Source organism: Corvus hawaiiensis, chromosome Z, assembly GCF_020740725.1.
Source record: "Corvus hawaiiensis isolate bCorHaw1 chromosome Z, bCorHaw1.pri.cur, whole genome shotgun sequence".
Classification (NCBI taxonomy): domain Eukaryota; kingdom Metazoa; phylum Chordata; class Aves; order Passeriformes; family Corvidae; genus Corvus; species Corvus hawaiiensis.
Genome location: NC_063255.1, coordinates 61,577,045 through 61,602,998, shown reverse-complemented (window position 1 = coordinate 61,602,998; position 25,954 = coordinate 61,577,045). Strand labels below are relative to the sequence as shown.

The 25,954-nt window shown below is 40.4% G+C and overlaps 1 protein-coding gene across 6 annotated transcripts in view; it reads right to left on the bottom strand.

Annotated features, from left to right (window-relative positions):
- FREM1 (FRAS1 related extracellular matrix 1) overlaps nucleotides 1-25,954 on the bottom strand; it is a 66,417-nt gene that overhangs the window by 5,879 nt on the left and 34,584 nt on the right. For 2 of the 6 annotated variants that reach the window (XR_007200975.1, XM_048291990.1), the window contains exons 22-35: nucleotides 25,239-25,380; nucleotides 23,682-23,877; nucleotides 22,690-22,954; nucleotides 16,815-17,277; nucleotides 15,519-15,720; nucleotides 14,921-15,065; nucleotides 12,606-12,735; nucleotides 11,120-11,192; nucleotides 10,094-10,243; nucleotides 8,645-8,883; nucleotides 7,873-7,920; nucleotides 7,443-7,601; nucleotides 7,139-7,258; nucleotides 6,343-6,458 (exon numbers count right to left, since the gene is read on the bottom strand). Coding sequence is in view for 5 of the 6 variants with exons in the window: in XM_048291990.1 (XP_048147947.1) it covers nucleotides 6,343-6,458; nucleotides 7,139-7,258; nucleotides 7,443-7,601; nucleotides 7,873-7,920; nucleotides 8,645-8,883; nucleotides 10,094-10,243; nucleotides 11,120-11,192; nucleotides 12,606-12,735; nucleotides 14,921-15,065; nucleotides 15,519-15,720; nucleotides 16,815-17,277; nucleotides 22,690-22,954; nucleotides 23,682-23,877; nucleotides 25,239-25,380 (2,448 nt within the window). In the remaining variant the exon portion in view is untranslated. Of the gene's footprint in view, nucleotides 1-6,342; nucleotides 6,459-7,138; nucleotides 7,259-7,442; nucleotides 7,602-7,872; nucleotides 7,921-8,644; nucleotides 8,884-10,093; nucleotides 10,244-11,119; nucleotides 11,193-12,605; nucleotides 12,736-14,920; nucleotides 15,066-15,518; nucleotides 15,721-16,814; nucleotides 17,331-22,689; nucleotides 22,955-23,681; nucleotides 23,878-25,035; nucleotides 25,128-25,238; nucleotides 25,381-25,954 lie in introns of those variants that run through there. The other 4 variants (XM_048291991.1, XM_048291992.1, XM_048291993.1 and 1 more) reach the window with 4 other exon arrangements.

The window sequence follows — 25,954 nt, the reverse complement described above, 5'->3', positions numbered from 1 at the left end:
TCAGCTGAGACGTTCTGGTTCTCCATCCTCCTGTGAATCTGCACTTGGTAAATGCAGGTATCCCGTGGACTTCCCCAGTTGCTCATCACAAGAAATTTGGTATCTGAAAAGGGTCTGAAAAGGCTCTGAAAAGCAGCACATTCTTCGGAGGGTTGTCTGCAGTGACTACACATTTACTTCAGATTGAGAGAATTTGTGGTTTGTGTTAAGCAGACTATTTCTGAGTTAAGTCAATGCATAAACTCTGCTCTATGTTTGTATTTATAGTATGCCAGTTCCCAAGGAGGATTTGCAACCCCTAGCCACTGAGTGGCCTTGCCACTGACAAGTCTTCCAACCAGTACCAAACATACAAGCACCAGCAGGCAACTTTTAAGCCATTTAGGCTAAATCTTTAGGTATTAAGAGACAAATGGCGTTCTTCACATTTACCGGAAGCTGTCAGCCCTCAGTGGCTTCACTTTCTTATTTATCCATCTTTGTGTCTGCATTGATATCATATCACCTTTTTACATGTCACACCTGGTGCTGCCATCCCTCTGATGCTGAACCTCTGGTGCTGACATTCCTGTTGTCCCATATTTCTGACTGTCACTCAGTCTAAAAGTGACGTCAACCCCTTCAGCCTCCTGGAATATCCTGGGTGACAGTTGATAGGGCCAAAGCAAACAACACTGCTCATAAAAACGTTTTAAGAGAGCAAAAAAACTTTTCTAACATCAGAATAAGTAAATGGTATTGTAAAGATTTTGCTAATTTCAATGCTTTTGCCAGATAGCAGAGACAAAAGATCACTACTGCTCCAGATGAAGTGATAACTGTCTTTTTTAAGAGCTGGGGCAGCAACCAGGCCTCAAGAATGGCATGGCAGACTTGAGCTCATGAACAGGTGTAGAGTGAAAGCCTGCTGCCCAGTTAGAGATCCATGCCTGGAGCACCACTCACGTTATTTCCCTGTATGTCTTCTAGGAGTAGTCATCCCATGGATTCCCTGTGATGCCACACAAGATAGGGAAGCAGGAAAAATTTACATGAGGAGAAGTTCAAAGTAGTAGTCCACAATATTGGCACAGTCCCTACTGCACAAAATCTGGACCATTCCTTAATCTTCGCCCACAGGGTCAGACTATGAAATAAATTCATTGTGCTGCTGAGTGTGGACACTCTTGCTGCACAGACCTCCTCCACTATCCCTACAGGCCAACCAAAGCAGCAGGGGATGGAGTTGCCCTCCGCTCCACGCTGCGTGGGGGTTCTGCCAAGGCCAGCAGGACAGCTGGGTGTTACCCTGTGCAATCACAGCTGCCCTGGGGCAAGCACTGCACAGTAACGTAGGGCCCATCAGGGCTTCTCTGAGTTCCCAGGCCACCAGAGAACAGCATGGAAAGGATCTCACTGACACCTGTGTACACTTTCCTCACCGAGGGTGTGGTGGAACGGCCTCAGAACTGTCTGGTAGGGATCGGGATTGTGCACCCACTGTGGTAGAGGCTCCCAAAACTGCACCCAGTGAAGGCGTCAGCAGAGCTTCAGCTGCGCCTCTCATCACTGTGAGATGTCCCAAGGGTGACAGGCTTCCACCCTTCTGGGCCAATCTCAGGCACAGAATCTCCGCTGAGCTAGGAACAAAGCTGTTACACTGACGCTCTTGGAAAGTTTTGTACTCCATCTTCTTCTACAGACAGAGTCCAGGAAAGCAGGAGTAGTTAATTCAGGGTGTCCTCCCAGGCTAACTGCTTCAGCAAACAGGATTCCATTTCCCCTCACAGTGACTGCGGTTGTACTGACCAAATGGGCCTGGGAAGAGGTTTGGGCAGAAGTTTCTGTGGTATCACTACTGGGTGAGAAAGAACAAAAATAAAGCATTTTATCTGGCTTCTGTTTAAGGACACTCAAAACCCAGGAACTAAGTAATTTACTTTAGGTAAGCATATCTTACTCCTGTTGTTCTGACTGTCCTAGAAAATGCGAAACCAAAAAGCATCAATGTGTGTCAGTAACTGCTCTATCATTTATGACATACAGGGGTGGTCTAAGCAATAACAGTTTCAGACCTTTACTTCAATCCATGTACCAGGGAGAGAATTCATCACTGTGAAAGGAAAGCACTGCAGTAATTATAATGTTACCTAATCTTTTCTCTATAGGAGTGCTTTCTAGGTACAGCTTGAGAAACACATTTCTGAAGAGAGAACAACTGTTCTAATTGTTATACCTCGTTAGGGGGTTTATGTATTGTAGGGAAATGAGAACCATCCTGAAAGAACATAGCACTTCCAATAATGTTACTCACTGAACCTCAAGGCATAGCGTCAGACACCGGAAATTACAAGATAATGTTGTTTATGGAGTTGTATGCATCTAACACTTCCTAATGTAAATTATTCAAGATAAGGGGTTATAATGCCTTATTAGGGAAAAAAACCAAACAAAACCAAAACCAAACAAACAAACACCAACCAAAAGAAGCCACAACACCCCCACACACATCACTTTTTTCTGTGCTAAACCATCCATTTAAAATTGTTCCTGCATTCTTTAGAATTTTTATTATTGAGTCAAGAGCATCCTTTATCTTAGAGCAGTTGCACAAATTAAGGAAACATTTTGGGTAGCTATTGACCTTGAAATATTATATGGAAAACACTTTGCACAAAGACTTTACTGATTTTCCATGAAATTATCTGATACATTTAAAAGAGTCTTGTATCATTTTGGTAAATTTAACATCAGCAAAAGCACACTTGACTAAGTATGAAGGTCTCCACAGGACACAACATTTTGTTTGAACTGCTGTAGTAAATCCATGTCCTATACTGGTGTTGAAGGGAGTGTGGGGGTGACTGAAAGGCTGTGCTTATCTCAGTCTTTTGTTTGGTCACCTAGGGAGTTATCCCGATGCCTTGAAATCAGTGTCTAGTGTTGCTTACAACACCTTGTGGTATTCAGAACATTCAGATGAGAGTGGCAGACATGATGCAGAGCTTTCAGGAGCCCTGCACTTCCAGACTGGCAGCTGAAAGTCAGACAGCGTACACAAGGCCTTTAAAATGACTCTAGGTATCTGGATCCCTGTGCTGGAGTCACACACAATAGTTAAACCCGTCACTTTGAGAACCAGTATTAAGAGAGGAGGGCTGCTGTCCTGCTTTGCACTAGGGAACACTGAGCCATCATGAAGGATCTAATCTGTTACTTTAGATGTGGTTCTGCCTGAGATTCCCAAGGACTGAGACCACATGTAGCTAATATAGTAGCTACCATCAAAACAAATAACATGTCCTGCTTTACACAGCTAGCAGTAGAGGACCTGAAATCTAATCATATTTGTGCTTTGATTAAATGTTCAACTTAAAAAAAGATAAAGGTATAATATGACTAATTAGGCACAAGACACAATTGTGGATTCTGTCTATCCAGTTCTTCCATCCCTTCAGTGGCAGCAGTGAAACCATCTCACATGTGAGTGAGCCCTGCTGTACTGACCCTTGGGGAGGACATGTTCCTATTGGATAAACAAGAGCTGTGGCATAAATCATCAAAATTGCTTCTAAATCAGGCTGCTGTGGGATCACTCAGCCGTAATATCCCCCAGATGCTTCTCTTCACGTTGCCAAGAGCCTCTTCATGCATACAAACAAAGCTAGAGAAATTAGTTCTTAAACCACCTTTCTCTCCAATGAATTGGAGGAGGGTTAGAAACAGTACAAGACTTTCATAGCAATTAACTGAGATTTCCCTGCCCTCCCCCATCCCCAGTGTAACACTGACACATAGAAACTTGCATCAAGACAAGGACATATTTGTGTCTGCTTCTACCCCTGCATATGGAAACTAAAGGAGAGGGTTGTATACCACCCGCAACAGATGGATGCAGTGTATGTCAATGGAAACTCAAATAGGTCTGCATTAGTCCCTGTATATGTAGTTATGTCCAGACAACAACTGCTTCCACAATAAATTGATAGGATTGTTTTGATGGAATTGAATCACAGACTATCAGGTTGGAAGGAACTTCAAGGATTATCTGGTCCTGCCTTTCTTGGCAAAAGGACACTCCAGACAAGATGGGCCAGCACTCTGTCCAACTAAACCTTAAAAGTGTCTGAAATTGGGGAATCCACCACATCCCTGGGGATAGTCTTCTAACAGCTGATCTCATTGTGAAAAAAAACTTCCCTTGTGTCTAATTGGAATCTTCCTCGGAGTAACTTGTACCCATAGCTGTTCATCTTTTCTATGTGACTCCTTGTCGCCACCCTTTAAATACTGAAACATGGTGATAAGGGCTCCCTTATGCCTTCTTTCTTCACGTGGCAGGCTTTACGGTTCTTTGATCATCTTTGTAGCCCTTCTCCAGACACTCTCCAGCCTGCCCACTTCTGTATAGTTTTTGTACAGCCTGTTACCTAATCTGTCATCTCAGGATAGCAAGGTTGTCTCAGAAAGGGTAGGAGGTTGGTTACTTGGACACTCTTAGTGAATCAACTTTAACAATGCTTCTGCTCTTTTCCCTGTTCTGTATAATAGAAAAATTCTAGCAAGACAAATGAATAGGGGCTTAAAATGATACCATTTTTGTAGTAATAAAAGAATTATTCTTTTTTTCAGGGAATTTGGCTGGTTTGCTGAAAGTCAATTCTAATATTTTCATTTAATATCTAGTTTGTTTGATCTATTGAAAATTGAGGACTGACCTCCATGATAGTTTTATTTCCCTGTTGGAAACATTTAAATGTCAATGGAATCAGTATTAATAGCTGAAACACTGCAATTAGTGGTGGTGTTGGTTACTGGAGGAGCTGGGGAAAAGCACAAAATATAATTTAATAAGTTATGTTCTTGTACCACATTTAAGTGTGTTCCTGGAGTTGTACTTTTGTAAATCAGTTCCAGATGGAGGCCAGGAGTACTCCGTTTACCGGGATAAACCTTCCTTAGTCTATGCTAGTATGACATTAATTGAATTATCACAGCCCTAGGATTCATTTCCTTATGGATTCAGTGATATGCCTTGATTTTTTGTAGTTTTTTTAACACTGTCATTTAAGAACTGTTGTTTACATTTCTTTACTTTTATTCAGTTTAATATCTACATTGCACACTACAGCCTTCATCAAGAAGCTACTGCCTACAAAAAATATGGGTCACAAAAATCACACTCTTTTAGAAGATAGGAAACGCATACCAGTAGAGTGACATATGGTCCCAAGGGACCAATTGACTGTTGAAGCCTCCAGAAAAAAGAATACTCACGATTTATAGCTTTGTTTGCTAACATGTAGCATAATAAAAGCAGGTAGTAACAAACAATTTCAGGAGATGAAATTTTAAGTAAACCAAGTAATACTGTAAAATTTGGGGTGAGCTCACAGGAGCACGTAACATTTACCTTTTAGTAAAGAATATCTTCCATCAGCTGGGAGGTATTAGAATCAAGACTTTTCTTTTGCATGTTACCAAGACAACATAATCTGCCATAACTGTGTGGAATGAATCAATGTTCGTTATGCATGCTGGGCCATGATTGACATTTCCAGCATGTCCTTCCAATACTTATGGAACGTACTGTGTTTCTATCGATTCCGACTCTTCCCTGTTTCAATTTTCCTTTCATGGAGTAATGGAGAGGTCTGTTTAAGCCCCTTCTATTTTTCAGATTGGTTTTCAATCTGGTGCTCTCAATTTAAGACAAGGTACAGAGCATGCCTATCCTCAGACAAGCTTCATGTTACCATGGCTAACATTTCTTCCAGTGCAAACCTAATACCCCTAAAACCAAAATCCCAAAGCAAGTGTCCAAAAGCAAGACTGGCAGGATTTTTGTCTCCTACTTTGAGACAACTATTATTATCATTATTATATCCTTAAAAAGTCAGAAATGTACTGCTAAATTAAATGCTAAAGTTTTCAAGTTGTTACAGAATCTTCAAAGCTGCATCTTCAGAAGAATACAGTGAGGCACACAGGAGCTGGCAACATTCTACCATTGCTGTATCAAGTGGAGTTAGAGCCAAGGCAGAGGCGGGTAAGAGGGGATGAAATTCTGAGTCTTTTCTGTATTTCTCTTCTCCCAAACTAACTCTCCCCTTAGGAAGGCATCCTCACTGCAGATGGACAGCTTTGGGAATTCATGCTGTGATTAAGACAGCATCATCGCCTGAAACATTATGAGACTAATATTTGTATCGTCCACTGAGTTTGAATTCCAGGACTTGTTCAATTTTTTTGAAAAGCTGTGCGGAACAGCCAAAGCTGGCTTATCCAAACAAATTTGGCCCCAAGAGCAGCATTCAGCTCAGGGCAACAGCAGTGCACAGCAAACACGTGATGGTCTCTTACTGTTCTCTGCAAGCCCGAGCAGCAGTGTTCCAGGTGACCTTGTGATTCACTACCAGGAAGTAGCAGCTGCCCTCATGATAACTCCATCCGGAGGGACATTTCTTCATGGTTACCTCCTAAAATAAAAGAGGAAAAGGTAAAGCAGGCTTCTGTCTGTGCACAGATAATCTGTGCACTAGTGCCCAAAGTTAAACTGAGCATGAACTTTGGTGTATAACTAAAGCTACAGCATTGCTTAAAAGATTTAAATAAATAATGCCTGACAGAGGAGCCTGCAGTTTATAATTAGTAGCTTTAATGGTGACAATAGAATTCAGTTCCAAAAATCCTCTAAAGATTTTATATGAGTTTGGATACCATTTTCTGTATCCTGCAGTCTGTGCAGGGAATGCAGTGCAACAAAATTCAGCATGCCATGTTAAGTGGTGGACGGAATGTATGTTTACAGAATACCTAAGAAAGCTTATTTTACTGACTTCCACCCATTCTCTCGCAGACTTCATTCCCTGACTCTGTTACACCCACATCGTCACAAGCACCAAGACACTATTGCTCGTGTGGTTTGTCCAGGAGCACCTCTGGATGACAGAGAGGAAAGGCGACCCCAGCAGTCAAGTCCTCCTCATATTTCTGGGAAATTTTTGTCTCTCCTGAAAGCAAACCTGAATCTGGATAACACTTATTCCCTGTTCCCTGTAAATAGCAGTTGCAGGAAGGTCCTCTGCTTTGGGGTATCACCGATCAATGGTAGAGTCTATGCTCCGACTTAGATACATACACATGGCTACTTTTTTACCTTGCTTTGGGAATTCCAGAATTTCCATGTTATCCCATCACACTGAAACAACTTTTGAGTGCTTTCTTCATAATGCAAGAGGCCCTTTAAATCTGGTGTACAGGCCTTTTGAAAAAAGTCCTGGAAAGAGAAAATGACATTTGAGGGAAAATAATTACACAAAACAAGTGAAATTAAACAGATTAATTAGGTCTTATAATAAAATGTTATGCCATGAAAACTCTTCTAGGTGTTAAATCATTTTGGAAAATAGCACGACTGAAAACAGATGGTGAAAATGCCCATGGAAAAACAGGTTTCATACCTTATGTCTCAATCTTGGTTCAGATGCAAGTTCTGCCTTATCAGCCTGTGGGATTTCTGCCTTCCTAGAGGAGATGACATTTATCTGTAGTTGTGCCTTCTTGTTGGTTTCAGCTGAGGAGATGTCATCCTCTATTTTGAGTGATACAATCCCATGATACTTCATTTTACAGTATCACACACACAAGAACAGGAGAGGAAAAGAGAGGGTTAGTACATACAAGCAACTATTAAATAAACTAAACAAATAACAGAAATTAATTATAATACAAATCATTGTAAACCAAGGGAAATTACATCAAAGAAAAAGAAAGACACATAGAAAAATAAAGTATTGGTCGTAACAAATTATTAAAATTGATAAAGCCTGGAAAGAACAGAATCAGAAAGAAATCATGGAAATGTCTGACCAATACCCATAGTACTCTTACTTTGAAAACAACATCTGTTTCATTTCTAAATACAGATGAAGGATGAACCTGAAAAAGGTAGAACAGCAGAATGAGATGGGTATATTCATGAATTATAGAAACAAAAAGACTTTATGTAACATTTGCTCCTAGGTTATAAATCATGCAGAGCATGTCTTGGGTTTACTTCTTTCTCTTTAGAATATAAACATACCACCTCTGAAAGGAGCCATTAAAAAGCACAGATTACAACTGTAATGTTCAGTGTTTATAAAAACAGATTCCAGTAACTTTTAAGGTCACAATAGCAGAAAGTTACTAAATACTTAGCTAAACCAATATAGCTTAAACAGGAAAATCAGTGGGCAAGGTTTAAATAACTATTCCCTGTTTAAGCTAACAGTATTTTCAGCTTTAGAACTTCAGCACCAGATGCACAGCTTCTATACATTTGCCTGGCTCCACCAACTTCTTTCTTCTAACTTACCCATAATTTTCACAAGATTAGAAGCTTCATAATTGCTGAAGTTGCTTGATGCCTGTTTCCTCCCCCAAATCTTTTTTTTATTCCTCTCTTGCATGCATGGATCCTCAAAATCAGGTTGGTTTGTTTTTGGTATTTTCCCTACAGATTTTTAAATAGCCTTCAGGTCTCACTCAGAGCAAACTCATGTAGTTTATAGTTATTGCGTGGTCAGATACGATTGCTACAAAAATATGACAATTAAATGAAGATACCACATCACAATTAATTCACAAATCAGTCCATCACTGAACCTCAGAAGTGTCTTACTATTCTGCCATTTCCAGTTACTCTCAGCCTGATCCTTGACTGATTTGCCAAGCTGTGCTCCTGCCACAGGTCCCCTCCATGCTCTGTCATCCCTTTGGAAGGAGGCAGTGGGATCCCTTCCAAGGAAACACTGCCAGGCCTGGAAGGTGATGAGGAGCCCGAGGAAACTGGAAACAGCGTGTGTCTTCCCCAGAAGTCATGCTTGCTTTGGCCAGAAGAACGGGAATGGCTGCATTGGCCTGAAACCATAAAAAATGGCAGATGGTCAGTTCTAACTGCATGAGCAGATAAGTGGTCACATTGACATGGGGACATAAACAGCTTGTCCTTAAAAGTTGGATGATTCTTTCACTTGAAGTAGTTGATTTGCTGTTTGTTCAGTCACCCTTGTTTCTGGGGTTATCTATGACTATAGCTGCAACTACTACCTATGTAAGTATGATTTTATATGTGATGCATCTCTCCACCCACAGGTCAGAATTTCAACAAAGCATCTGCTGAAAGTACCTGTTTTCATGCTTATATTGGGGTTTGAAGTGCTGGGGTTTTTGGTCATGGATATACCGGTATCTTTAACTACCATTGGTGATATTTCCATCATGCCCAAAGAAGTTTCTTCTTGGAAATCCAGGACACTGTTGTTTCAGTGAACTCATTGTGTCAATTAAGTACTGATTTACCCTAGGAATGTTCAGGAGAAAATAAATCTGAATTTTTAAAGGGACTTTCTGTAACACGAAGCCTAATTCATTGCAACATGGATATTTAAAATATTGTTTCACTAAACACCAGAAGGAAAAACACTCTTCAGCTGTCAGAGGATGCAGCTGCTTTGCTAGTTATTTCTGTTTTTCTACAGTTTTCCTATCTTTCTGTTTCTACAGTTTCCTCCTTTTTGGTCCAATTTTAGGCACGCCACATTCAATCACTGAAAAGCACAATAATAATGCAGTCTTAAAAGCCTAAACTGCGTAATGATCATTGCTGTTTGCTGTGAAGCTGTGGGCTGTGGTTTTTAAGCATTGGAAAATATATTGCTAAGAGATGGATTAATTTGTTAAGTTTCTTTTTTGAGAGGAAAGTAAATCTCTTTTAGAGGGTGTGTAACAACTGCTAAATAATAAATGGAAAAATTCTAATGGATCTAAAATAAATTTTTCCCACTTTAATAAATGAGAACTGAACTCATGTTGTTATGAAAAGTGGTTTCTTTCCTGGCGCTTTTCTCATTTTGTACTCATTGCTTTCTCCATGCTGTGTTTCCTAAGAGGATGCATATGACTGTGTGAGAGAATAAAAGGTCTGCAACTGTCAAGCCTGTTTTCTCTAAAAAGAAATTAAGCGGTTTGATCTAACAGTGAGTGTTAGGAAGAACTTGTGGTTGAAAATAGGTAGCTACTCAGCCAAGATTGTCCCATCTTCTTAATCATGAAGATCAAAAGAGAATACCTCCTTTTGAGTCCAAAATTTTCACTACAGCTTTTGTCCGTGTGCCAAGAACAGCATTCACAGGGGAGTTCAGAACTACTTCAAAGACTTCATCGTCTTCCTCTAATCCATCATAGGTAATTGCTATATTCCACATCTTGGTTGACACTCCTAACAGAAATAAACATTTTAATTACTCTTTAAGTGCTATTTCAATCAATCAGGGTGTCCAAGAAATAGATTAATTAACATGTCTGCAGCTAGAATGGAGTAAATTGTGTATGCTATTGTGCTCCTACTGACTGACTGGACTCCTGCTGTTCTTCCAAACAACATTAAGTTTGAATTTGTTCCTGGGCAATGATGATGCAGTTGAAGTGCATACACTGTAACAAAAAGCTGCTGTGGATGTGCAAAATTGCACTGCAATACATATATTTAGGACTTCTGCTGTGATTTTCAAGAGAAAATGTATCATAGGATTTTTATCTGAAAAGCTTAACTATAGAGACGGAACTGTTATTTAAAATAACTTCAAATAGATCAAAAACTGTGTTAGATTGAAGTGCAACTTTTTAGGCAAATCTTACAGTTGTTTTTTCTTGGTTCCTTGTCTTTACTGGGTAACTTCAGGCTTGTATGTGAATGAAAAAGGGTCCTGGACACCTCGAATAACCTAAGTTGTACTCAGTTTTGTGTAAATTTGACCTGTGTCCTGGGCTTTACCTATAATGACTGAAGTCTTTAAAGCATCTTACAGCTCAGCTCAGGGTGAGTCCTATCCAGACTAGTTACTGGGAGGAGACATCATTTCAGCACTTTTGGTATTTTAACAAATGCAGAAGACAGTAGGCAATATCATGCTAATTAATAAGGATACCAACTCACTAAGGAAGCCCACAGTACTTCCAGAAAATGAGCCCAAGTCTGAAATACTATTCAGATTCTCTAGCTACAGATATGTAAAGGATTGCACTCTCCAAAGCAAGTTTACTCTTTCAAAATCAGTGAATAAATTTTAGAGTTGTTCAGTGTACTGTTTCATACCTGGATCAAACTGAACAAGCTTGGAGGGAGTCACTGTGAAGTCCTTCCCCAGCCTAGCAGATATTTCATTGACCTGAGAAGAAATCAAACAGTAAATGCCATGCTGTGACCCATTTCACCAAACCACTGCTTTCTGCTGCATGCTGAAGGTACTGTACACATCTCAAATAGACACGCCGACCCATACATATACTCAGGCTGGAAAAAAAGATAAAGACCTGGAGAATAAACCTTGTTATGTGCAACTGTCATTCTGTCCTTGTTCATGGCTTTAAAAAAATGCATAATCAAAAAAAATTTGCTTGTCTTATAGTTTTTCACATTCCCTCTCAGATTGCTATTTGACACCACCAGTTAACACTGCTGTTCACCATGCCTGGGGACCCTGCACACCTGGCTCCTGGACAAGCACATCCTCTCATGTCAGAAGAGCAGCAACAACCTGGCCACGTTTTCCTATTTGGCCCTTTGTGATATCTTGGAAGAAGTGTTTGTGCACAGAGCCGTCTGTCATCCCCAAAGACTCATTAGGCTAGGTATCAACATATGTGAATACAAGGATTCCAGCAATTCCCTGAATTTTCATAGGAGACACCAGAGGACACCAGTTTCCACATTGTGCTCTTGATGGTAGAATCAATGGTCTGTTTATGCAAGTTAGTACTAGAGTAGAATCACCAAGTTCTGCGAAGGATTGGGCAGGATGGCCCCGATGGAATCATTAGCAAATGGATGGAATCATTGGCAAAATTCCCACTAACTTCTGTAGAAGAAAAACCAAAATTATGTTCCTAATTAGAGTATAGTCCTGAGAAACTGTGAGGGAAAAAAATTGTACTTCTCTGGCAAGGGGAGCTTTTAAAATACTGGAATTTCTATTTTATGAGGAAAGATAAAATTTGTGAAGGCAAGTTGCACAAAATCTGTTTTACAAAGTTATACCCTGCAGCTTTCAGTCTAGTCTTTTTGACATAAGACAGAGGGAGTCATTGAAGATATAGGGGGTTTTCCACAGTCTAGGAAAACCCCCTATAGACTGTGGGCAGTAAGGGGAGAAATGGAGAAGGCTGCCTTGGCTGTGTAGTTGAAGTCCCTATAGCTCCTAGGGTCCTCCAGCCTGAGAAGGCAAAACAAAACTCCCAAGGCACCACCACATTGCCCAAAGCCTGGATTTTAAAGTAGCAAATCCTGGAAACCAAGCTTCTGAGCACAGTGACAGAGGAAACTGCCAGCTCTGTTTTTTCATCAAAACTGAAACACTGCTCCAAAACAATCCAGGTTTGGTTAATCAGCATTTCTACTTAAAACTCAGGAAATTTTGTCAGAAATGCTTCAGCCATCTGTAGCAGCAAGGGCAATGTCCCAGCAAGTATGGATTGAATCAGATGGCCTCTTTGATGATTACTGAATTATCTTTACATCTGGGGAGTAAAACAACAGGCTGCACTTCTTATTATTAAGTTAGGATGTTGGCTTTTGGCTTTACCTTCACGGTTATAAAGGCAGGCTCCACCAAGTGTCCTGCCCTGGAGATTTTCAGGGACACCAGTCCCATGTTTTCACACACCTCATATTCAGTCTGTAGCATTTCAATCCGAGACCACCGTAGCTCCAGCCTGTGGGAGAGGAAGGAATGTGAGTGTAAAGCAGAGCCACCTTACCAGCCACCCCCAGCTCTTGCTGCTCAGAGGCTGTGTGAGGAGCCTTCTCTCCCAACTACTGATTTAGCCAATACACATACTGAGTCTTTGTCTCCAAATCAACACACTTGTATGATTCAACTGATTAGGAAGAGGCATGTAAATCTTCCAGACCAGCCCTGATCTACTCTAAACCACAGCTGAACCTTGTTTCACAGCCAGAGGGGTTCTACAGTAACCTTGAGAGCAGCAGTTTGTCCATAACAACGATAGGCCGAGACAAGTTATCACTGTTTGTCCTGGTTCCCTTTAACCTTGGAGTCTTATTATGCTCTCACTCCTCAGTCTTTTCTCAGCAATAGCCTTCTTCCTGCCCATGTGTCTTCACCTATCCTCTAACTCTCCTCCTATAGGGTACAGAGTATGCTCTAGGACTTCTCTTGCCTGTGTGCAAGGGCCTTCTCTCCTCCCCTTGCTTTAGTATTTTGCATATTTTGCTCTTCAACCTTTCCCCTGTCTGATTCCAGGTGCCTTATACACTGAATTTTAGAGCTGTTTGTGGGCAGTGGGGAGGGAGTGTCTGAACCTTGGAAGACTGTGTGCTGCACAAGGTAGTCAATAAAGATCCTGACTTTTTAAAAGCTGTGATAAAAATCAGTGAGAGTCAGAGAGGAATGAAAGAGAGTGCAAAGAATGAAAATAAGCTGAGCTATTTACAATTTGAACTTTACTAAAACAAACTTCTGGGCCTTTCACAGTTGACTAGCTCTACCACCAGTGAAAGCTTCCTCCTGTCCTCCTTTATCCTCTGATGCTAATTTTGTGGGAAATCCATTTAGGAGCTGAATTGCTTTATTTTTGCTAGAGAAGATGGATGTGCCAAATGTAGTCCAGCCGCATTCGAATAAAAGCTGGGACATCAACAATAAATCATGTATTTTGAACCAGTGATCATTTGGTGGTAAATAGTTTAAACTGAAAAAAATATCTCACAAGTTTTAAATCCAATATTAAAATATTATTTTTTCATTAAAATTCTCCTTTGGTCTGCTAGTGGATAACTTCACAGTACACCTATTTTCTGCAAAAAAGTGCTATTTCTGTGCTCTTTTCCTAAACTGTGCTATGCTTTGCTATTCATTTACAAGACATCACACTTTCCCTTGAGAAGTGGCATCATATAACGGTGGTTTTAGTATCAGTTCATCTGTGAGCCAGCACAGAGCAGCTGGGCAGTGCTCAGACTGCCCATGCTCAGATGTGTTTGTGTATGGAGACATCTTTTGGCACAGCACATAACTGCCTAAACAGTGCCTCCATCTCAGCTCAGCTCAGCTCAATCCCTGTCCTCTCTCCAGCATGTGGGGAAGTGCTCTGCCCCTGGGGCCGGCTCTCTGCTCCTCTTTCTTCACGATGAGTCCTGGTTTGTGAGTAGCCAGTTTAGCCCAGGAAAAGCATACTGGTTATTTTTTTTCTCAATTACTTCTGATTAAATAAGTTGGTTGAACATTTTTGCCCTATTTTCAGAAATAAAGAGAAACACTGCCTCTGCTGAAGAGCTACTTGCACTTCTGGCTTTCATCATCAAAGCACGGTTCAGATGATATTCTAAGTTTTCTACATGAGGCTTATCGTATGTCACAAGGAAATTTGGATAGTATGCCTAATACATGCAGAGGATGACAAAGAAGATGCTGTGTGCTCTCCACCTTCTTTCAGTACTCTTTTGTAGAAGTATGGCTCTCACAGCTTTGTCATTTGAGAGCGTCCCCTCCATTGTAATCTCAAGCGTGCAAAAAATGCATTGCCATCAGCTAAGGGCAAGAGTGACCTGCAGCTGCAGGACCATGTTCATGAAACAGTAGTCCCATCCCTCCACACCCAGCATTTCAGATCTCCAAATGCCCAACTGCTGCTAAATCCATTGTGTCTCAGTAAGGCCCTGAAGGCCTTTGAGAACTGTGATCCAGTCTAACCTGGAGCTAACCCCTTGTAATTCACCTTCTTGAGGGGAAGAAACCTCTACTCTAGCAAAAGCAATAGCAGGCTGAGTTGTAGCTATGTCCGTGTCTGCGTGGCTTCAAGCCCAGCACCAGTTCATTTGCCCGAAGGGTGGCGAGCACAGTGCAGCACAGCGCATATCACCAAGGAGGGGAGCTACCTTTGGGGCACCGCAGAGTTTCCGCTGGCATCTGTCACTTGAAACTCCAAACTGTCAGAATTTGCTTCTCGTGATTGGTTGATGACATAAAGTATGATTTTGCTGTTTAGATCCTTTTGGCTAAATCCTTCCTGAATGAATCCACCTAGGAAAGATGAGTAATATGCAGGTGAACAAAAAGCCTGTTAGTAAGAACCGTGTAGCTCATATAGACTCTTTTCAGCTTTCCTTTTTGCTGAGAACCTGAACTTAGAGAAATGTGGGTTTATAGCTAAACAGCAACATCCGCTCATTATAAGCCCCCGCCAATTTCTTCATGTGCAACCTGTTTATCAAAAGGCCAAGTTCAATATTAATTTTTTTTTTCTTGATACAAATAAAAAAGTTTCTCAACAGCTGCTATTAAAAATTATCTCAAACTCTGAGGATTCATAACAAACATAAGACTCAGGTTTCGTTGTAAAAGTTTTGTTACTACAGTCAAACTTTGCCCAAAGTTTGCTAAGAAATGTCGATTCTATCAAGCAAACATTAACAGGATACGGTTTGGAATCTGGCCTGGTATGCCCCAGTATAAAGAGATTATAGAACAAATCACCTGTTGTTATATTTTCCAGGTATCCATAATGAGGACCTCGCAAAATCTTAAAAATTATTTTGTCATCTTCTGTATTGGGGTCAGATGCCCTCAGGTACCTGGCAGTAATATAGATCCCATAATTGCCATTCTTCAGCAGTTCCACATCAGAAAAGCAATGGAGATGAATAATTTTTGGTGCCATTTTGTCCAAATGATCCACCTAAATCAAAGTTAGACATTCATTTTACAGCATCAGGGTATTCTCTGTCCTGCTTTTTCTAAAAGCACGGTAGCCGGATCAGGGTGGCAATAGCCACTTTGGCTCACAGTCTGCTGCAGACACCTGAGTTCCAGTTAAGATGTACTTCACATGAGAAGTTTCCAGGCCCAGACTGCCCATCCCTTGCCATATGCAGCAGGGTACAGTACTCTCTGGGGAGTGTAACACAAATTCTATGTACCTCTGCCCTGATGTCCCACATTCCCCATAGTGGGACATTTTTGATGTCATTTTCTTCACAGCAAAAGACAACTCCAGCAAAGGTTTGTCACCTCTGTTGTATAATAACAATGCCACCTTTCACAAATTCAGATGAATCTTCTAGCATTCCACAGTGGTTGTTGCTGTTCCCGTATCTCACCCTCTACTGAAATAGTACTCCTCACTCATCACAATACTTGAAACTTTGTCATCAGGAAACATTAATAGCCTCTTCATTAGTATCAGTGTTTTCAAACACAGAATTTTGACATGCAATGCAACAAGGCCTACTTTGTATACTGAAACATGTCGCATAGATACATACAAAAATCACAGCAAACATATCTGAGCCTATGATGAAGCATGAAGGACTTGAAAGCAGGGGAAATAGGAAGTAAACAGAAAGATTCTAGTAAAGAAAGAAGAATCAGAGCAGGCATCTTACAGAGACTCTCAGAGAGAAGACAGGATGTCCAGCTGGGGGAGTAAAGTGGCTGTAATTCAAGATTCCTGTGACATGAAGAACAGTCATCCTCACACCCCCATGTGTGCACATCACAGGGTCAGGCACCAAGTGAGAAAGCAGAGCAGGAGGAAGTTCTGTCCCTCCCAGAGCTGGACTTGACTTTATAGTTGAGATGCCTATGTAACATTTTAAGCCTGTAAATATTAAGTATGTAAGTATTTACTTGCTTATATTTATGCATTTTGGCAAGTAGTTAATTCCCCACGTTAATTATTCATGGAACACAGAAAGCAAACATTTTAGCTGCACAGTTCAATCAGAGACTGCAGCAAGTACCAACTGTCGTCAAAACTGCTACATTTTTTACCTTATCATGCTGTTTATCTCTCTTAAGTAGGCCTGTGGTCACACTTGCCTGAATGGTGAATGCCACTGGCTCGCTCTGCACCCTCCCATTCACGATGAAGCCTTGATTAGTCCTATCTGTGGCAACAAATGTAAATCTGTCAGTCTGGGAATTCCCACCTCGGTGCTTGTATGCAACATCCCTGTTGTCCACATCTTGCTGTGTGAAATTGTACTGCAGTAGCACAACCCCACGAAAATAGAGATGACCGTACTGGGGGAGCTGAGCCAAGAGGAAGGTAAGGTTTTCTTTCGCAGTATCTGGGTCTGAAAGCTGCAGGACATCAGGCGTTAGAAGTGCTGTAGCTCCTTCCATTAATCTTAACCCCGTGTTCCTAGATAGTGTGGGCAAAGCCTGGTCAGCTGCCTCCAAGAAGATCTTGAATGTCCCATGCTTCGTCCTCAATCCATTGCTGATGATGAATCTGGCAAAGAGAGGCAAGGCAGTCTTCAGCATCTGTTCTTGATTCACCATGTACTGAAATGAAATGATAATGCAGACCTTTACTACAGGACTTGCCTGTGTTGATACTGCAAAAGTAGAAGAGCTGAGTGGAGTGGATGTAAAACTTCAAAATATGAAAACAGACAGCCAGGTATATGACAAGGGTTACAATGCACCTGCAGGGACTGAGCAGATGCCAGAGGAAAGGCCTTGAGGATCAACAGTCATAACAGAGCTGATCTAATTTTCTAGCTGAGGTACAGGTGGAGCAGATCAAAAATGACAGACAGGCTGGGGGCCCTATTGTAGCTTCTGGCATACATATTTTACACCTCCTTAAAGTTTGTCTTCACTTGGTTACCTGGAAGTAGCACCTACAGCTTACAGAAAGAGGTATGTGAAGTGCATTACCTGCCTGGTTTGGTTTGGGTTTCTTTCTGTTCACTGTTACAAATCTTTTCAACCCAATGCCCCCAGAACTATCTTAAAAACCAAACTGGAAGAAGACTCATCCTTATCTCACTTTATGGGTTTGTTTAGGCACTAAGTGTATCTGTAAATTTTCGTATATTCAGGGGAACTGATTTATGTTTCTTTACAAAAGTCAAGTAAACTTTCACTGCAATACTGATATTGGGCAGAGCTGTACAAATTGTATAGGGTAACGTTAAAAACATAGATGTCCAAAGCATTAATTTATCAAAGGGTCATACCTACACAGTTCTTCTTCTGTGCTGGGAATTTCTATCAATAGCAACATCATTTCTTGTAGTTCTCTCTCAAGTAGTGATGTTTCTTGAGATACACTAAAGATTTGATTATTCACTACAGATAGTTTTTCTTTCAAAACTAAGAGAAAGGTACCCAAGGCTGTAGAGAAAATCTGTTGGAAGCTCTGCTCTTGTTGACTGGGGTAGAGTCAATTTTCTTCATAGTAACTTGTATGGGGCTGTGGTTTTGATTTGTGCTGTAAATAGTGCTGATAACATAAGGATGTTTTGATTGTGTTACTACTGAGCAGTGCTTACACAGCATCAAGGCTTCTTCTGCCTGTCACACTGCCCCATCAGTGATTGGGCTGGGAGTGCGTAAGGAGCTGGGAAGGGGCACAGCCAGGACAGCTGACCCCAGCTGACCCCAAGGATATCCCAGACCATCTGGTGTCATACTCAGTGTATAGAGCTGCGGGAAGAAGAAGGAGGAAGGGGAGATGTCTGGAGTGGTGGCATTTGTCTTCCCAAGTCACTGTGGTGCATGATGGAACTCTGCTTTCTTGGGGATAGCTGAACACCTGCCTGCCCTCAGGAAGCAGTGAATGAATTCTTCATTTTGCTTTGCTTGGGTGTGCAGCTTTTGACTTACCTATTAAACTGTCTCTACCAACCCGTGAGTTTCCTCACTTTTACCTTTCCAATTCTCTCCCCAATCCTACCAGGTGGGGAGGGAGTGAGCAGCTGCCTGGTGCTTAGTTGCCGGCTGCAGTTAAACCATGACAGAAGCCTACCAGCTGGGTATGGGCTTTTGCCATACGAGTGACAGCATGGTCTGCAGAAATATGTTATTAAATTTAGTTGAGGAAAATAAGGATAAAACCTTTTTGCCTTTAAAATTCATCCTAGATTTCATTGTCAAGATTATTATTTATGTATTTTCTTCTGAAAAGAATTACATGGAACATTTTCATGCCTGTAACAAAAACTTCTGAGGGTATATAGAACTAAAAATTGCTCTGAAAATATCTCATGGTCCTTTGTGTCCCATCAACTTACAGTGTGTATGAATTACCTGTCTTTCTACATAAATTTCTGTGATTGTGCTGCACAGCGTACGCAAAAACATTTTGTTAAGTGGTTTTCACACAGGTTTGTTCTGCCTGAGCCAGATCAGAGTCCGCTCTGCAAAGAAATTTGTCTCTAGTAGAGTGGGACAGTTGTTTCAGACAGTATGAGGGCAAGCCTAGCTGGCTGCTTTCCACCTAATACTCTTCTACCGTACTTAAGTAAAATGGGGACTGGCTGACATTTAGTAGATTATCTGTTTCCTCTTGGTCTCTTGACTGCAGACCTTGAAGAAGTATTTTAAAAATTAGAGGGTCAACACCTAGTGTATCGTTGTGTGACTCAAATGTGAGTGACTTTCAGTAGGTCACAGAGCAGCTTACTGTGTCACACAGACTGTCCACCTAAAACTCCTCATTGCCTTCACCATCATTGGATGATTAGAGCTTTATCACTTGTAAACTGGCACTATGCCATGAAACAGATGGGAATGAGCATAGGCGGACCTGGGACTATGTAGCAGTTAGAAATATGTTTACTGAGGATGGTATTCCCAGCTGGGAACCTAGAGACATCTGTCTGCACTGACCTTATGCTATTGTGCCAATGGTAAAAGGGTTGTGCTATTTGTAAGCTATCTGAAATCAAATACAGAACTAGAATAATGATGGTAAATACTATAGTTAGGAGAAAGAAGGGTAAAACACCTTCAGTCAAGACCTTAACCTTCTCTCAAGATGCCTGAAGGATTGCAGCAGAAGTGAATTTTCTCTCATTCTTTTGATTGTTGTAAAAACATTTGGATGATGCCTCAAACAATATTTAAGTGAAAGACTTAGATAATTCAGTTCATGAAGCTGAAGGTGCATCCAGCCTTCTCGAAAATACCAGATAGGAACAAAGCTTCTGCATGTCTACATCAGAGTGAAATTTACAATGAATTTCATTCACTGCTCAGTTTCACAGGTGATGAAACTGCCTGTGTCCAAGATGTCCATCTTCTGCACTTTGGGAGATTTTGGTTGTTTATTTCTGGTTTATGTCTGCTTTCTAATTTCCTCAGGAATGGAGAGCAGCCAGTATTCTCACTCTCATGAAATTTAGGGTACAATTCCCAGGCAAAGTTTGGAGGACATGTTGCATGGTTTGATTTCACAACTACCAACATTTCATGCTTTATGCAGTTTGATGGCAATGGAGTTGGCTGTAGGACCTGCCATCTGTCATGGCATTTAAAAGATAAAAATGGAATCATAAATAGTGCCAACTCATTACAAAATCGAGCCAGCATGTCAAAATGGAGGACATTAGCATGTTCTTTTAGCATCCTGCTGCCAGCGTCTGATGTCAGGTTGCTAATCACTTGCAGTCGTCTGTCCAGACAAGCACTGCCAAATCTTTCTTCCAGGCCAACAGCACCAAACAATACAGGTAAATTTATGTCTGAAGGAAGTACTTTAGTGGAAAGTAAAAATCTGGTCAGTTAATTCCTCCTCCTCCCATAATTACCCATATAATTAATTCCTTGTTGAAATAATAATACTATTCTGCCAGAATATTTACATGTCTACACAAAACCAAATTATTTTCCAAAAGATAGGAGCAAGGAACATAATTATTGTGATTGAAATATTTATCAAATCTCAATATTTATTAAAGAACTATACCTTATGTTTATAAGGCTGACTTTCTAGTTTGGTTCTTAGCCACTGGCCTAAACAGAAAACATGGGGTTTATCCACATTTGTAGTTTCCCTAGAATTGTTTGGTCTGCTTTCGTAGCTGTGATATGGAAGTCCTACTGACACAAGCCAGTATATCATGCTGCCGAAACTAAGTCTGGCATGACTGCAACCTTACTTTTATAACCTAATTCTAGTTTTGGGGAAAGTGTTTCACTATTTAGAAATATAAAACCAGGGAGTATTTGTTCACATTTTCTGTAGTGAGTAAAAGTGAATCAGACAAATCTTCTAACTAGAATTTCCATCATATTGAATGTAGTGGAAGGGATAGTTTAAAATATTTCATCTGAGGAAAGTTCCAGAATTACTTTTGGGTTAACTCTGGACGATGCTATCTGAACCAGTATCACAGGGAGATTTCTTTCATAACTCCATGCCCCACTTGCTTGAATTGCCTGTAAAAAAAACTCTCAAACTGGATGATGCCACATATTCTTGAACTTCCTCGTGCCTCACAGAAAAAGCCATTCAGACCAGGAATCTGTTCTAGGAGTGCGAAAAAGGGTCTTTTCTGAATTGCAGCTCTTAGGAGTTAAAGCCTTCATTTCTCTTAGTCACAAGTGAAAAACAATAAGCTCTTAATTTTGAATTTTACAGTAAGTCCATCTTCTGTCAAAAGCTGTTTTCAGAGAAAATTGCCGGTATTAGCAAAAGGGAAGCATTCTTCCCTTAGAAATATTATCTTTATTTTTGAGCTTTTTTTCTTCCTTGATTTTGATCTTTTTTACAAAACTGTCCGCAAAACTTTGAGCAATGTATCTGTTCTTTATCTGATGATAATTCATTACATCATTCTATTTTATAACCAAGGGAGCTTCATTTAAGAACAAAATAAGGGAGCACTCACTTTAGGAATTCACCTAGTATAAACTGTTCTAAGAGGAGAATTTCAGTAACAGGTGAAAATAATTATCATTAGGCTGCTGAACCGGGCCTGTAGCTAAACCTATGGCTTTATACCAAAAATTCAAGTGTCTGCATGAATTTCTGAGCTATGGTAGTGTCAAAATAGATTAAGTGGACTGTGGATACAAAAATGCTGTTAGCAAGGAATTTTCCTGCTTCTTCTAAACCGTGGGATACTTTTCTCTCTCATGAAGAGATTATCAGAAGTTCTGTAAACCATGAACACCTGTGACCTTGTAGAACTTTGTTTATAGTACAGTAGAAAAATATTTTGACAATGGATGTTTTAGGATTTTAGCCAATCACCCCAAGGTGATTTTGTCCAATTAGACTATGAAGAAAAAAGTCTATGAAAGAGTTTGTAAAATAGTTAAATAAATCAATCTTGCTGCACGATTCCTGCCTGCTGGATCTTCTCTCCTCCTCCCTACGGCTGTGGGACATGGTAATATTTGACAGCATTAATAGTGGACTGGTTTTCATTATATTCCAGAATACTTAGGGATTCAAAAAACCCATAATCAAATTAATATGGTAAACTGTAACAGATAAGAAAACCATTATTTAATACCTGAATTGATCAGTTTTACCACATCCAGCTGTAGCAAGAAATCAAAGGAAAATTCCACCAAGTATGTTCTTAGTCCTCTCTCACTTAAATCTTAACAGCTTTGTATGCCTGGGTGCTATAATAATGTTGAAGTATCACTGAGTAAATGTGTCTCTGGCTATGTTTTCAGCATCAATGAGAAAATACATTTATTACCAAAGCATTCCCAACTATATTTATTGCAGTAGAAATAGATGTGCTATATAAATTTTGGTAATTCACACAGAACCTCCAGCTCTTTTTAATAATTTCTTTTGGGGTTTTTTGGATGTTTTGTGTCATGTAGCACAGGTTTTTTGAATACCCCAAAAATTCAAGGGGAAGAGTTTGGGGGGTGGGGTACTACACCTTACCTGAATGTATCTTCATGAACAACTGCCTTGGCTTTGTGAACGTAGCAGACGATCTGTCGTGCTACATCCATTTGACTGAAGCTCGTAATGGGGATGCCAGGATAGCTGACATACTCTATTTGCCCGTACTGGGCTGGGGAGGTTATCACGTAAAGGAGCTCCTCTGGCTTGTCAGTACCGTCCAGCGCAAGGAGGACGTCAGTTGTAATGTAGCTGCGACCTCCTTTTGTCACTCTAAGGAGTTTTGTAAAAACAGCAATGTCTCCTGCAAAATAGACAAAAAACCTAAAATAGTCATATTGAACTGGATGATCTCTTCTGCATTGTTTAGTTACAGGAAAGCCGTCACCAGCAGAAAAACTATAAGACTGTAAGATTATAGAGAAATTCAGCAAGGAAGAGGCTTCAGGACATCTTTAGTCTGACATTCTGCTTAAAGCAGGGTCAGCCATGAGATCAGCCATAGCCACGTTACTTGGGGCTTTATCCTATTGGAGACTGAAAACTATTATCCTGTTTGCACCAAGGATGAAGAGACCATAGCTTCTTTTGACGCTTCTTCCAATCTTAGCAGTGTCAGGTTAACCATTAGGTTTCTAACAGATTTTATAAGAAAAGAAAGACCTTAAAACTGTAGAATAACCTGGGAGACAGAGCTGTTTCTGAACAGTCTTCTGCCTACCTTTTTACATATTTGCTGTTTTTCTGTGCTGATTTACTCAAACATAAAGCTAGTTTCAGAAAGATATTTTCAGCTCTGTTTGAAAAGCAGCTGGGAGTCCTGGGAGATGAGGTGCAACACATTGCATTTAGCAGAGCCTTTTCAAATCTCAGGACCTGGCCAACAGTGAAATCCAAGCAGTTAAACTTACAGGATCTGCAAGGAGACTTGCCGGGGTCTATATAATGCTAAAGAAAGGATCAGGACGTGTACTCAAATATCTTTTTTCAGAAACAGGCACTGTAAAACATCAAGTTTAGTGGATCTTTACCCTTTTCCAAGTCCTTGATATTTATGTAGAAGTCCACAGCTGGGGATCTGTTGTACCCATCCCAGAGGTAAAATGTGAAGCTGTCTTGTTTCTTGGACCCCACAGTTCCTGTGTGGACATATCTCACAAGGTTCATATCCAGCTCTTCCTGAGAGCACTTCATTCCAGTTTGGAGAACGACCCAGTCTTGTCCTACCTAGAAAGAATAAAAGCATCCTTCATGAAATTATAATCACCTGTGCATCCTTCCCAGTTAATTATGTTTCTTTTTAGTTATATAGACTGTTAGTGGCAGCTACCTGTCTTCCTTTCTATATGCTCTTTCCTCATAGTTTGTTTTGAAGAGCAGCAAATAACTGGAGGTTTTTTTCCAGCAGATATAAGGCTGGAGAAGATACAATGACCATTTATAAAATAGAGTAATATGGAGTTTAGCCACTTTTACTCTAAGAAATAAATTTCTGCACACTTCTCATTCAGACACCAAGATGAAAATTAAATAGTTCCTGAGCCAGCTTATGTTTTCTATTTCTTAGTTTCACAAATCTTCTCTTGGCTCTATCTGAAGTCATAGCTAAAACAGTATCAGGAATAACTTCAGGGAAGCACAGAAATTTAGAGGCCCAGAGATCCTCAGCTGACAAAAAAAAGTAATAATTATACCATAAAATTTCTTGCTTTTCTGAAAATAGCCTAGTACCCTAAGTTGGACTGATCCATGTAGTTGACATTTAGCTGCAGTAACAGCATCACTAGATTTGGAGCAAAGGTTATCCAGGACAGAGTGCTAAGACATGGGTACCCTACATGTTTAAACTGACAGACTCCAGTCACCAGCTGTCTCTTGTCTCAGATTTAATTCACAAGTCTCATGTGATCCACAGGTTGATGCTGAGATCCAACGTCAAAGTACTTTCCAAGCTCACAAGTTTTAGAAACAGAATTTTATTTCTATTACACATGCACACAATTTAAAAGAGGCATTTTTTTCTATCTTTGTTCCTTTGTCTTATTTTAGGTCAACAGATTATCATCTCTCCTTCCATTTCTAATCTTATTTTTTGCCATTCCTCTTGATATAGCCCTTCCATCATCTTCCGTTTCCCTTCCTTCCCCCCATGCTTTTCTTCTAGTTGATGAGGTATTGCTTACTCTTTCACATGCAACTCCTTCCGTACTTTCTAAATCCTGAAGTCACGGAAGTAAAGGCACTTTTTTTTTAATCAAGGGCTTTCACCCTCATTCCCTCCTAGCTTTGATGCTTGATTTCCCCCCTTTTCAGGATGATTATCACAGCATCTCTCTCAATTTTCACCTCAGATGATCTGACATGTGTTTTACCTTCCATCTTCTCTTGTTCAGGATCTGGGTTTTAGTGCCAAAGCCTCTGGGACAGCATCATTTTTGACTCAAATGCTCCTTCAACAATCAAACTGGCCAAGCTGTCTACTTCAAAATATGACAGACATTTGGGAGAAAAGGAAGATGAGCTTCATTTTGCCCTAAAAAGAGAGAATTCTTTGCATGTCCGCTTTTTGTTGAAGTACAAAGACTAACCTTGAGCTGAAGCTGACCATTTTCTGGAAGTCTTTCAAATAAGTAGTAAATTCTTCCTCTGGGGGTATCTTTATCTTCTGCTGACAGAATAGCGCTAGAAATTATTTGAGTTTCACCTATGTTCACCTCTATATCGTTCTTCCTGAAAAAATTAAAAGTCATGTATTGATGCAATAAAAGGAGCCTTTTCAACATGTAATTTCTCTACCAGAAATATGGATTAACCAAATGCTGACAGAAATGACAACTGCAGAAAGAATAGAAGGAGGGTGCCTATTTCAGTTCAAAAGAAAAAAAGAATGAACTGTGCAGGCAAGCTTCTCCTCACAATGGTGAGAAACAACAAAGATACCTAAAACAAACTGTGATTTAACACATCTCTCTTATTCCCCTGGACCCTATTCTGCTTACCTTCATACAATTTATAGGAAGAAGACAATGTAAACAAATAGACTGCTTTATTACTCCAACTACAGAGCATAGCAACGCTGGCTCTGATGAACTGTTTGCTCACTTAGGAAAAGACTGTCTTTCAAATTACTAGTCTTCAAGGCTCACATTTATCTGTAAAGAGACACAACAAAATCTAACTGGCTTCTTCTCTATGGTCCTTCTAGCACCCACATCTCATTTTGGGAAGAAGCTCTCAAGGGGAATGCGTGAAGGCCTTACATTCCCCAAGGGCACTCTCTGCTACAGGATGCAATCCAAGAGGT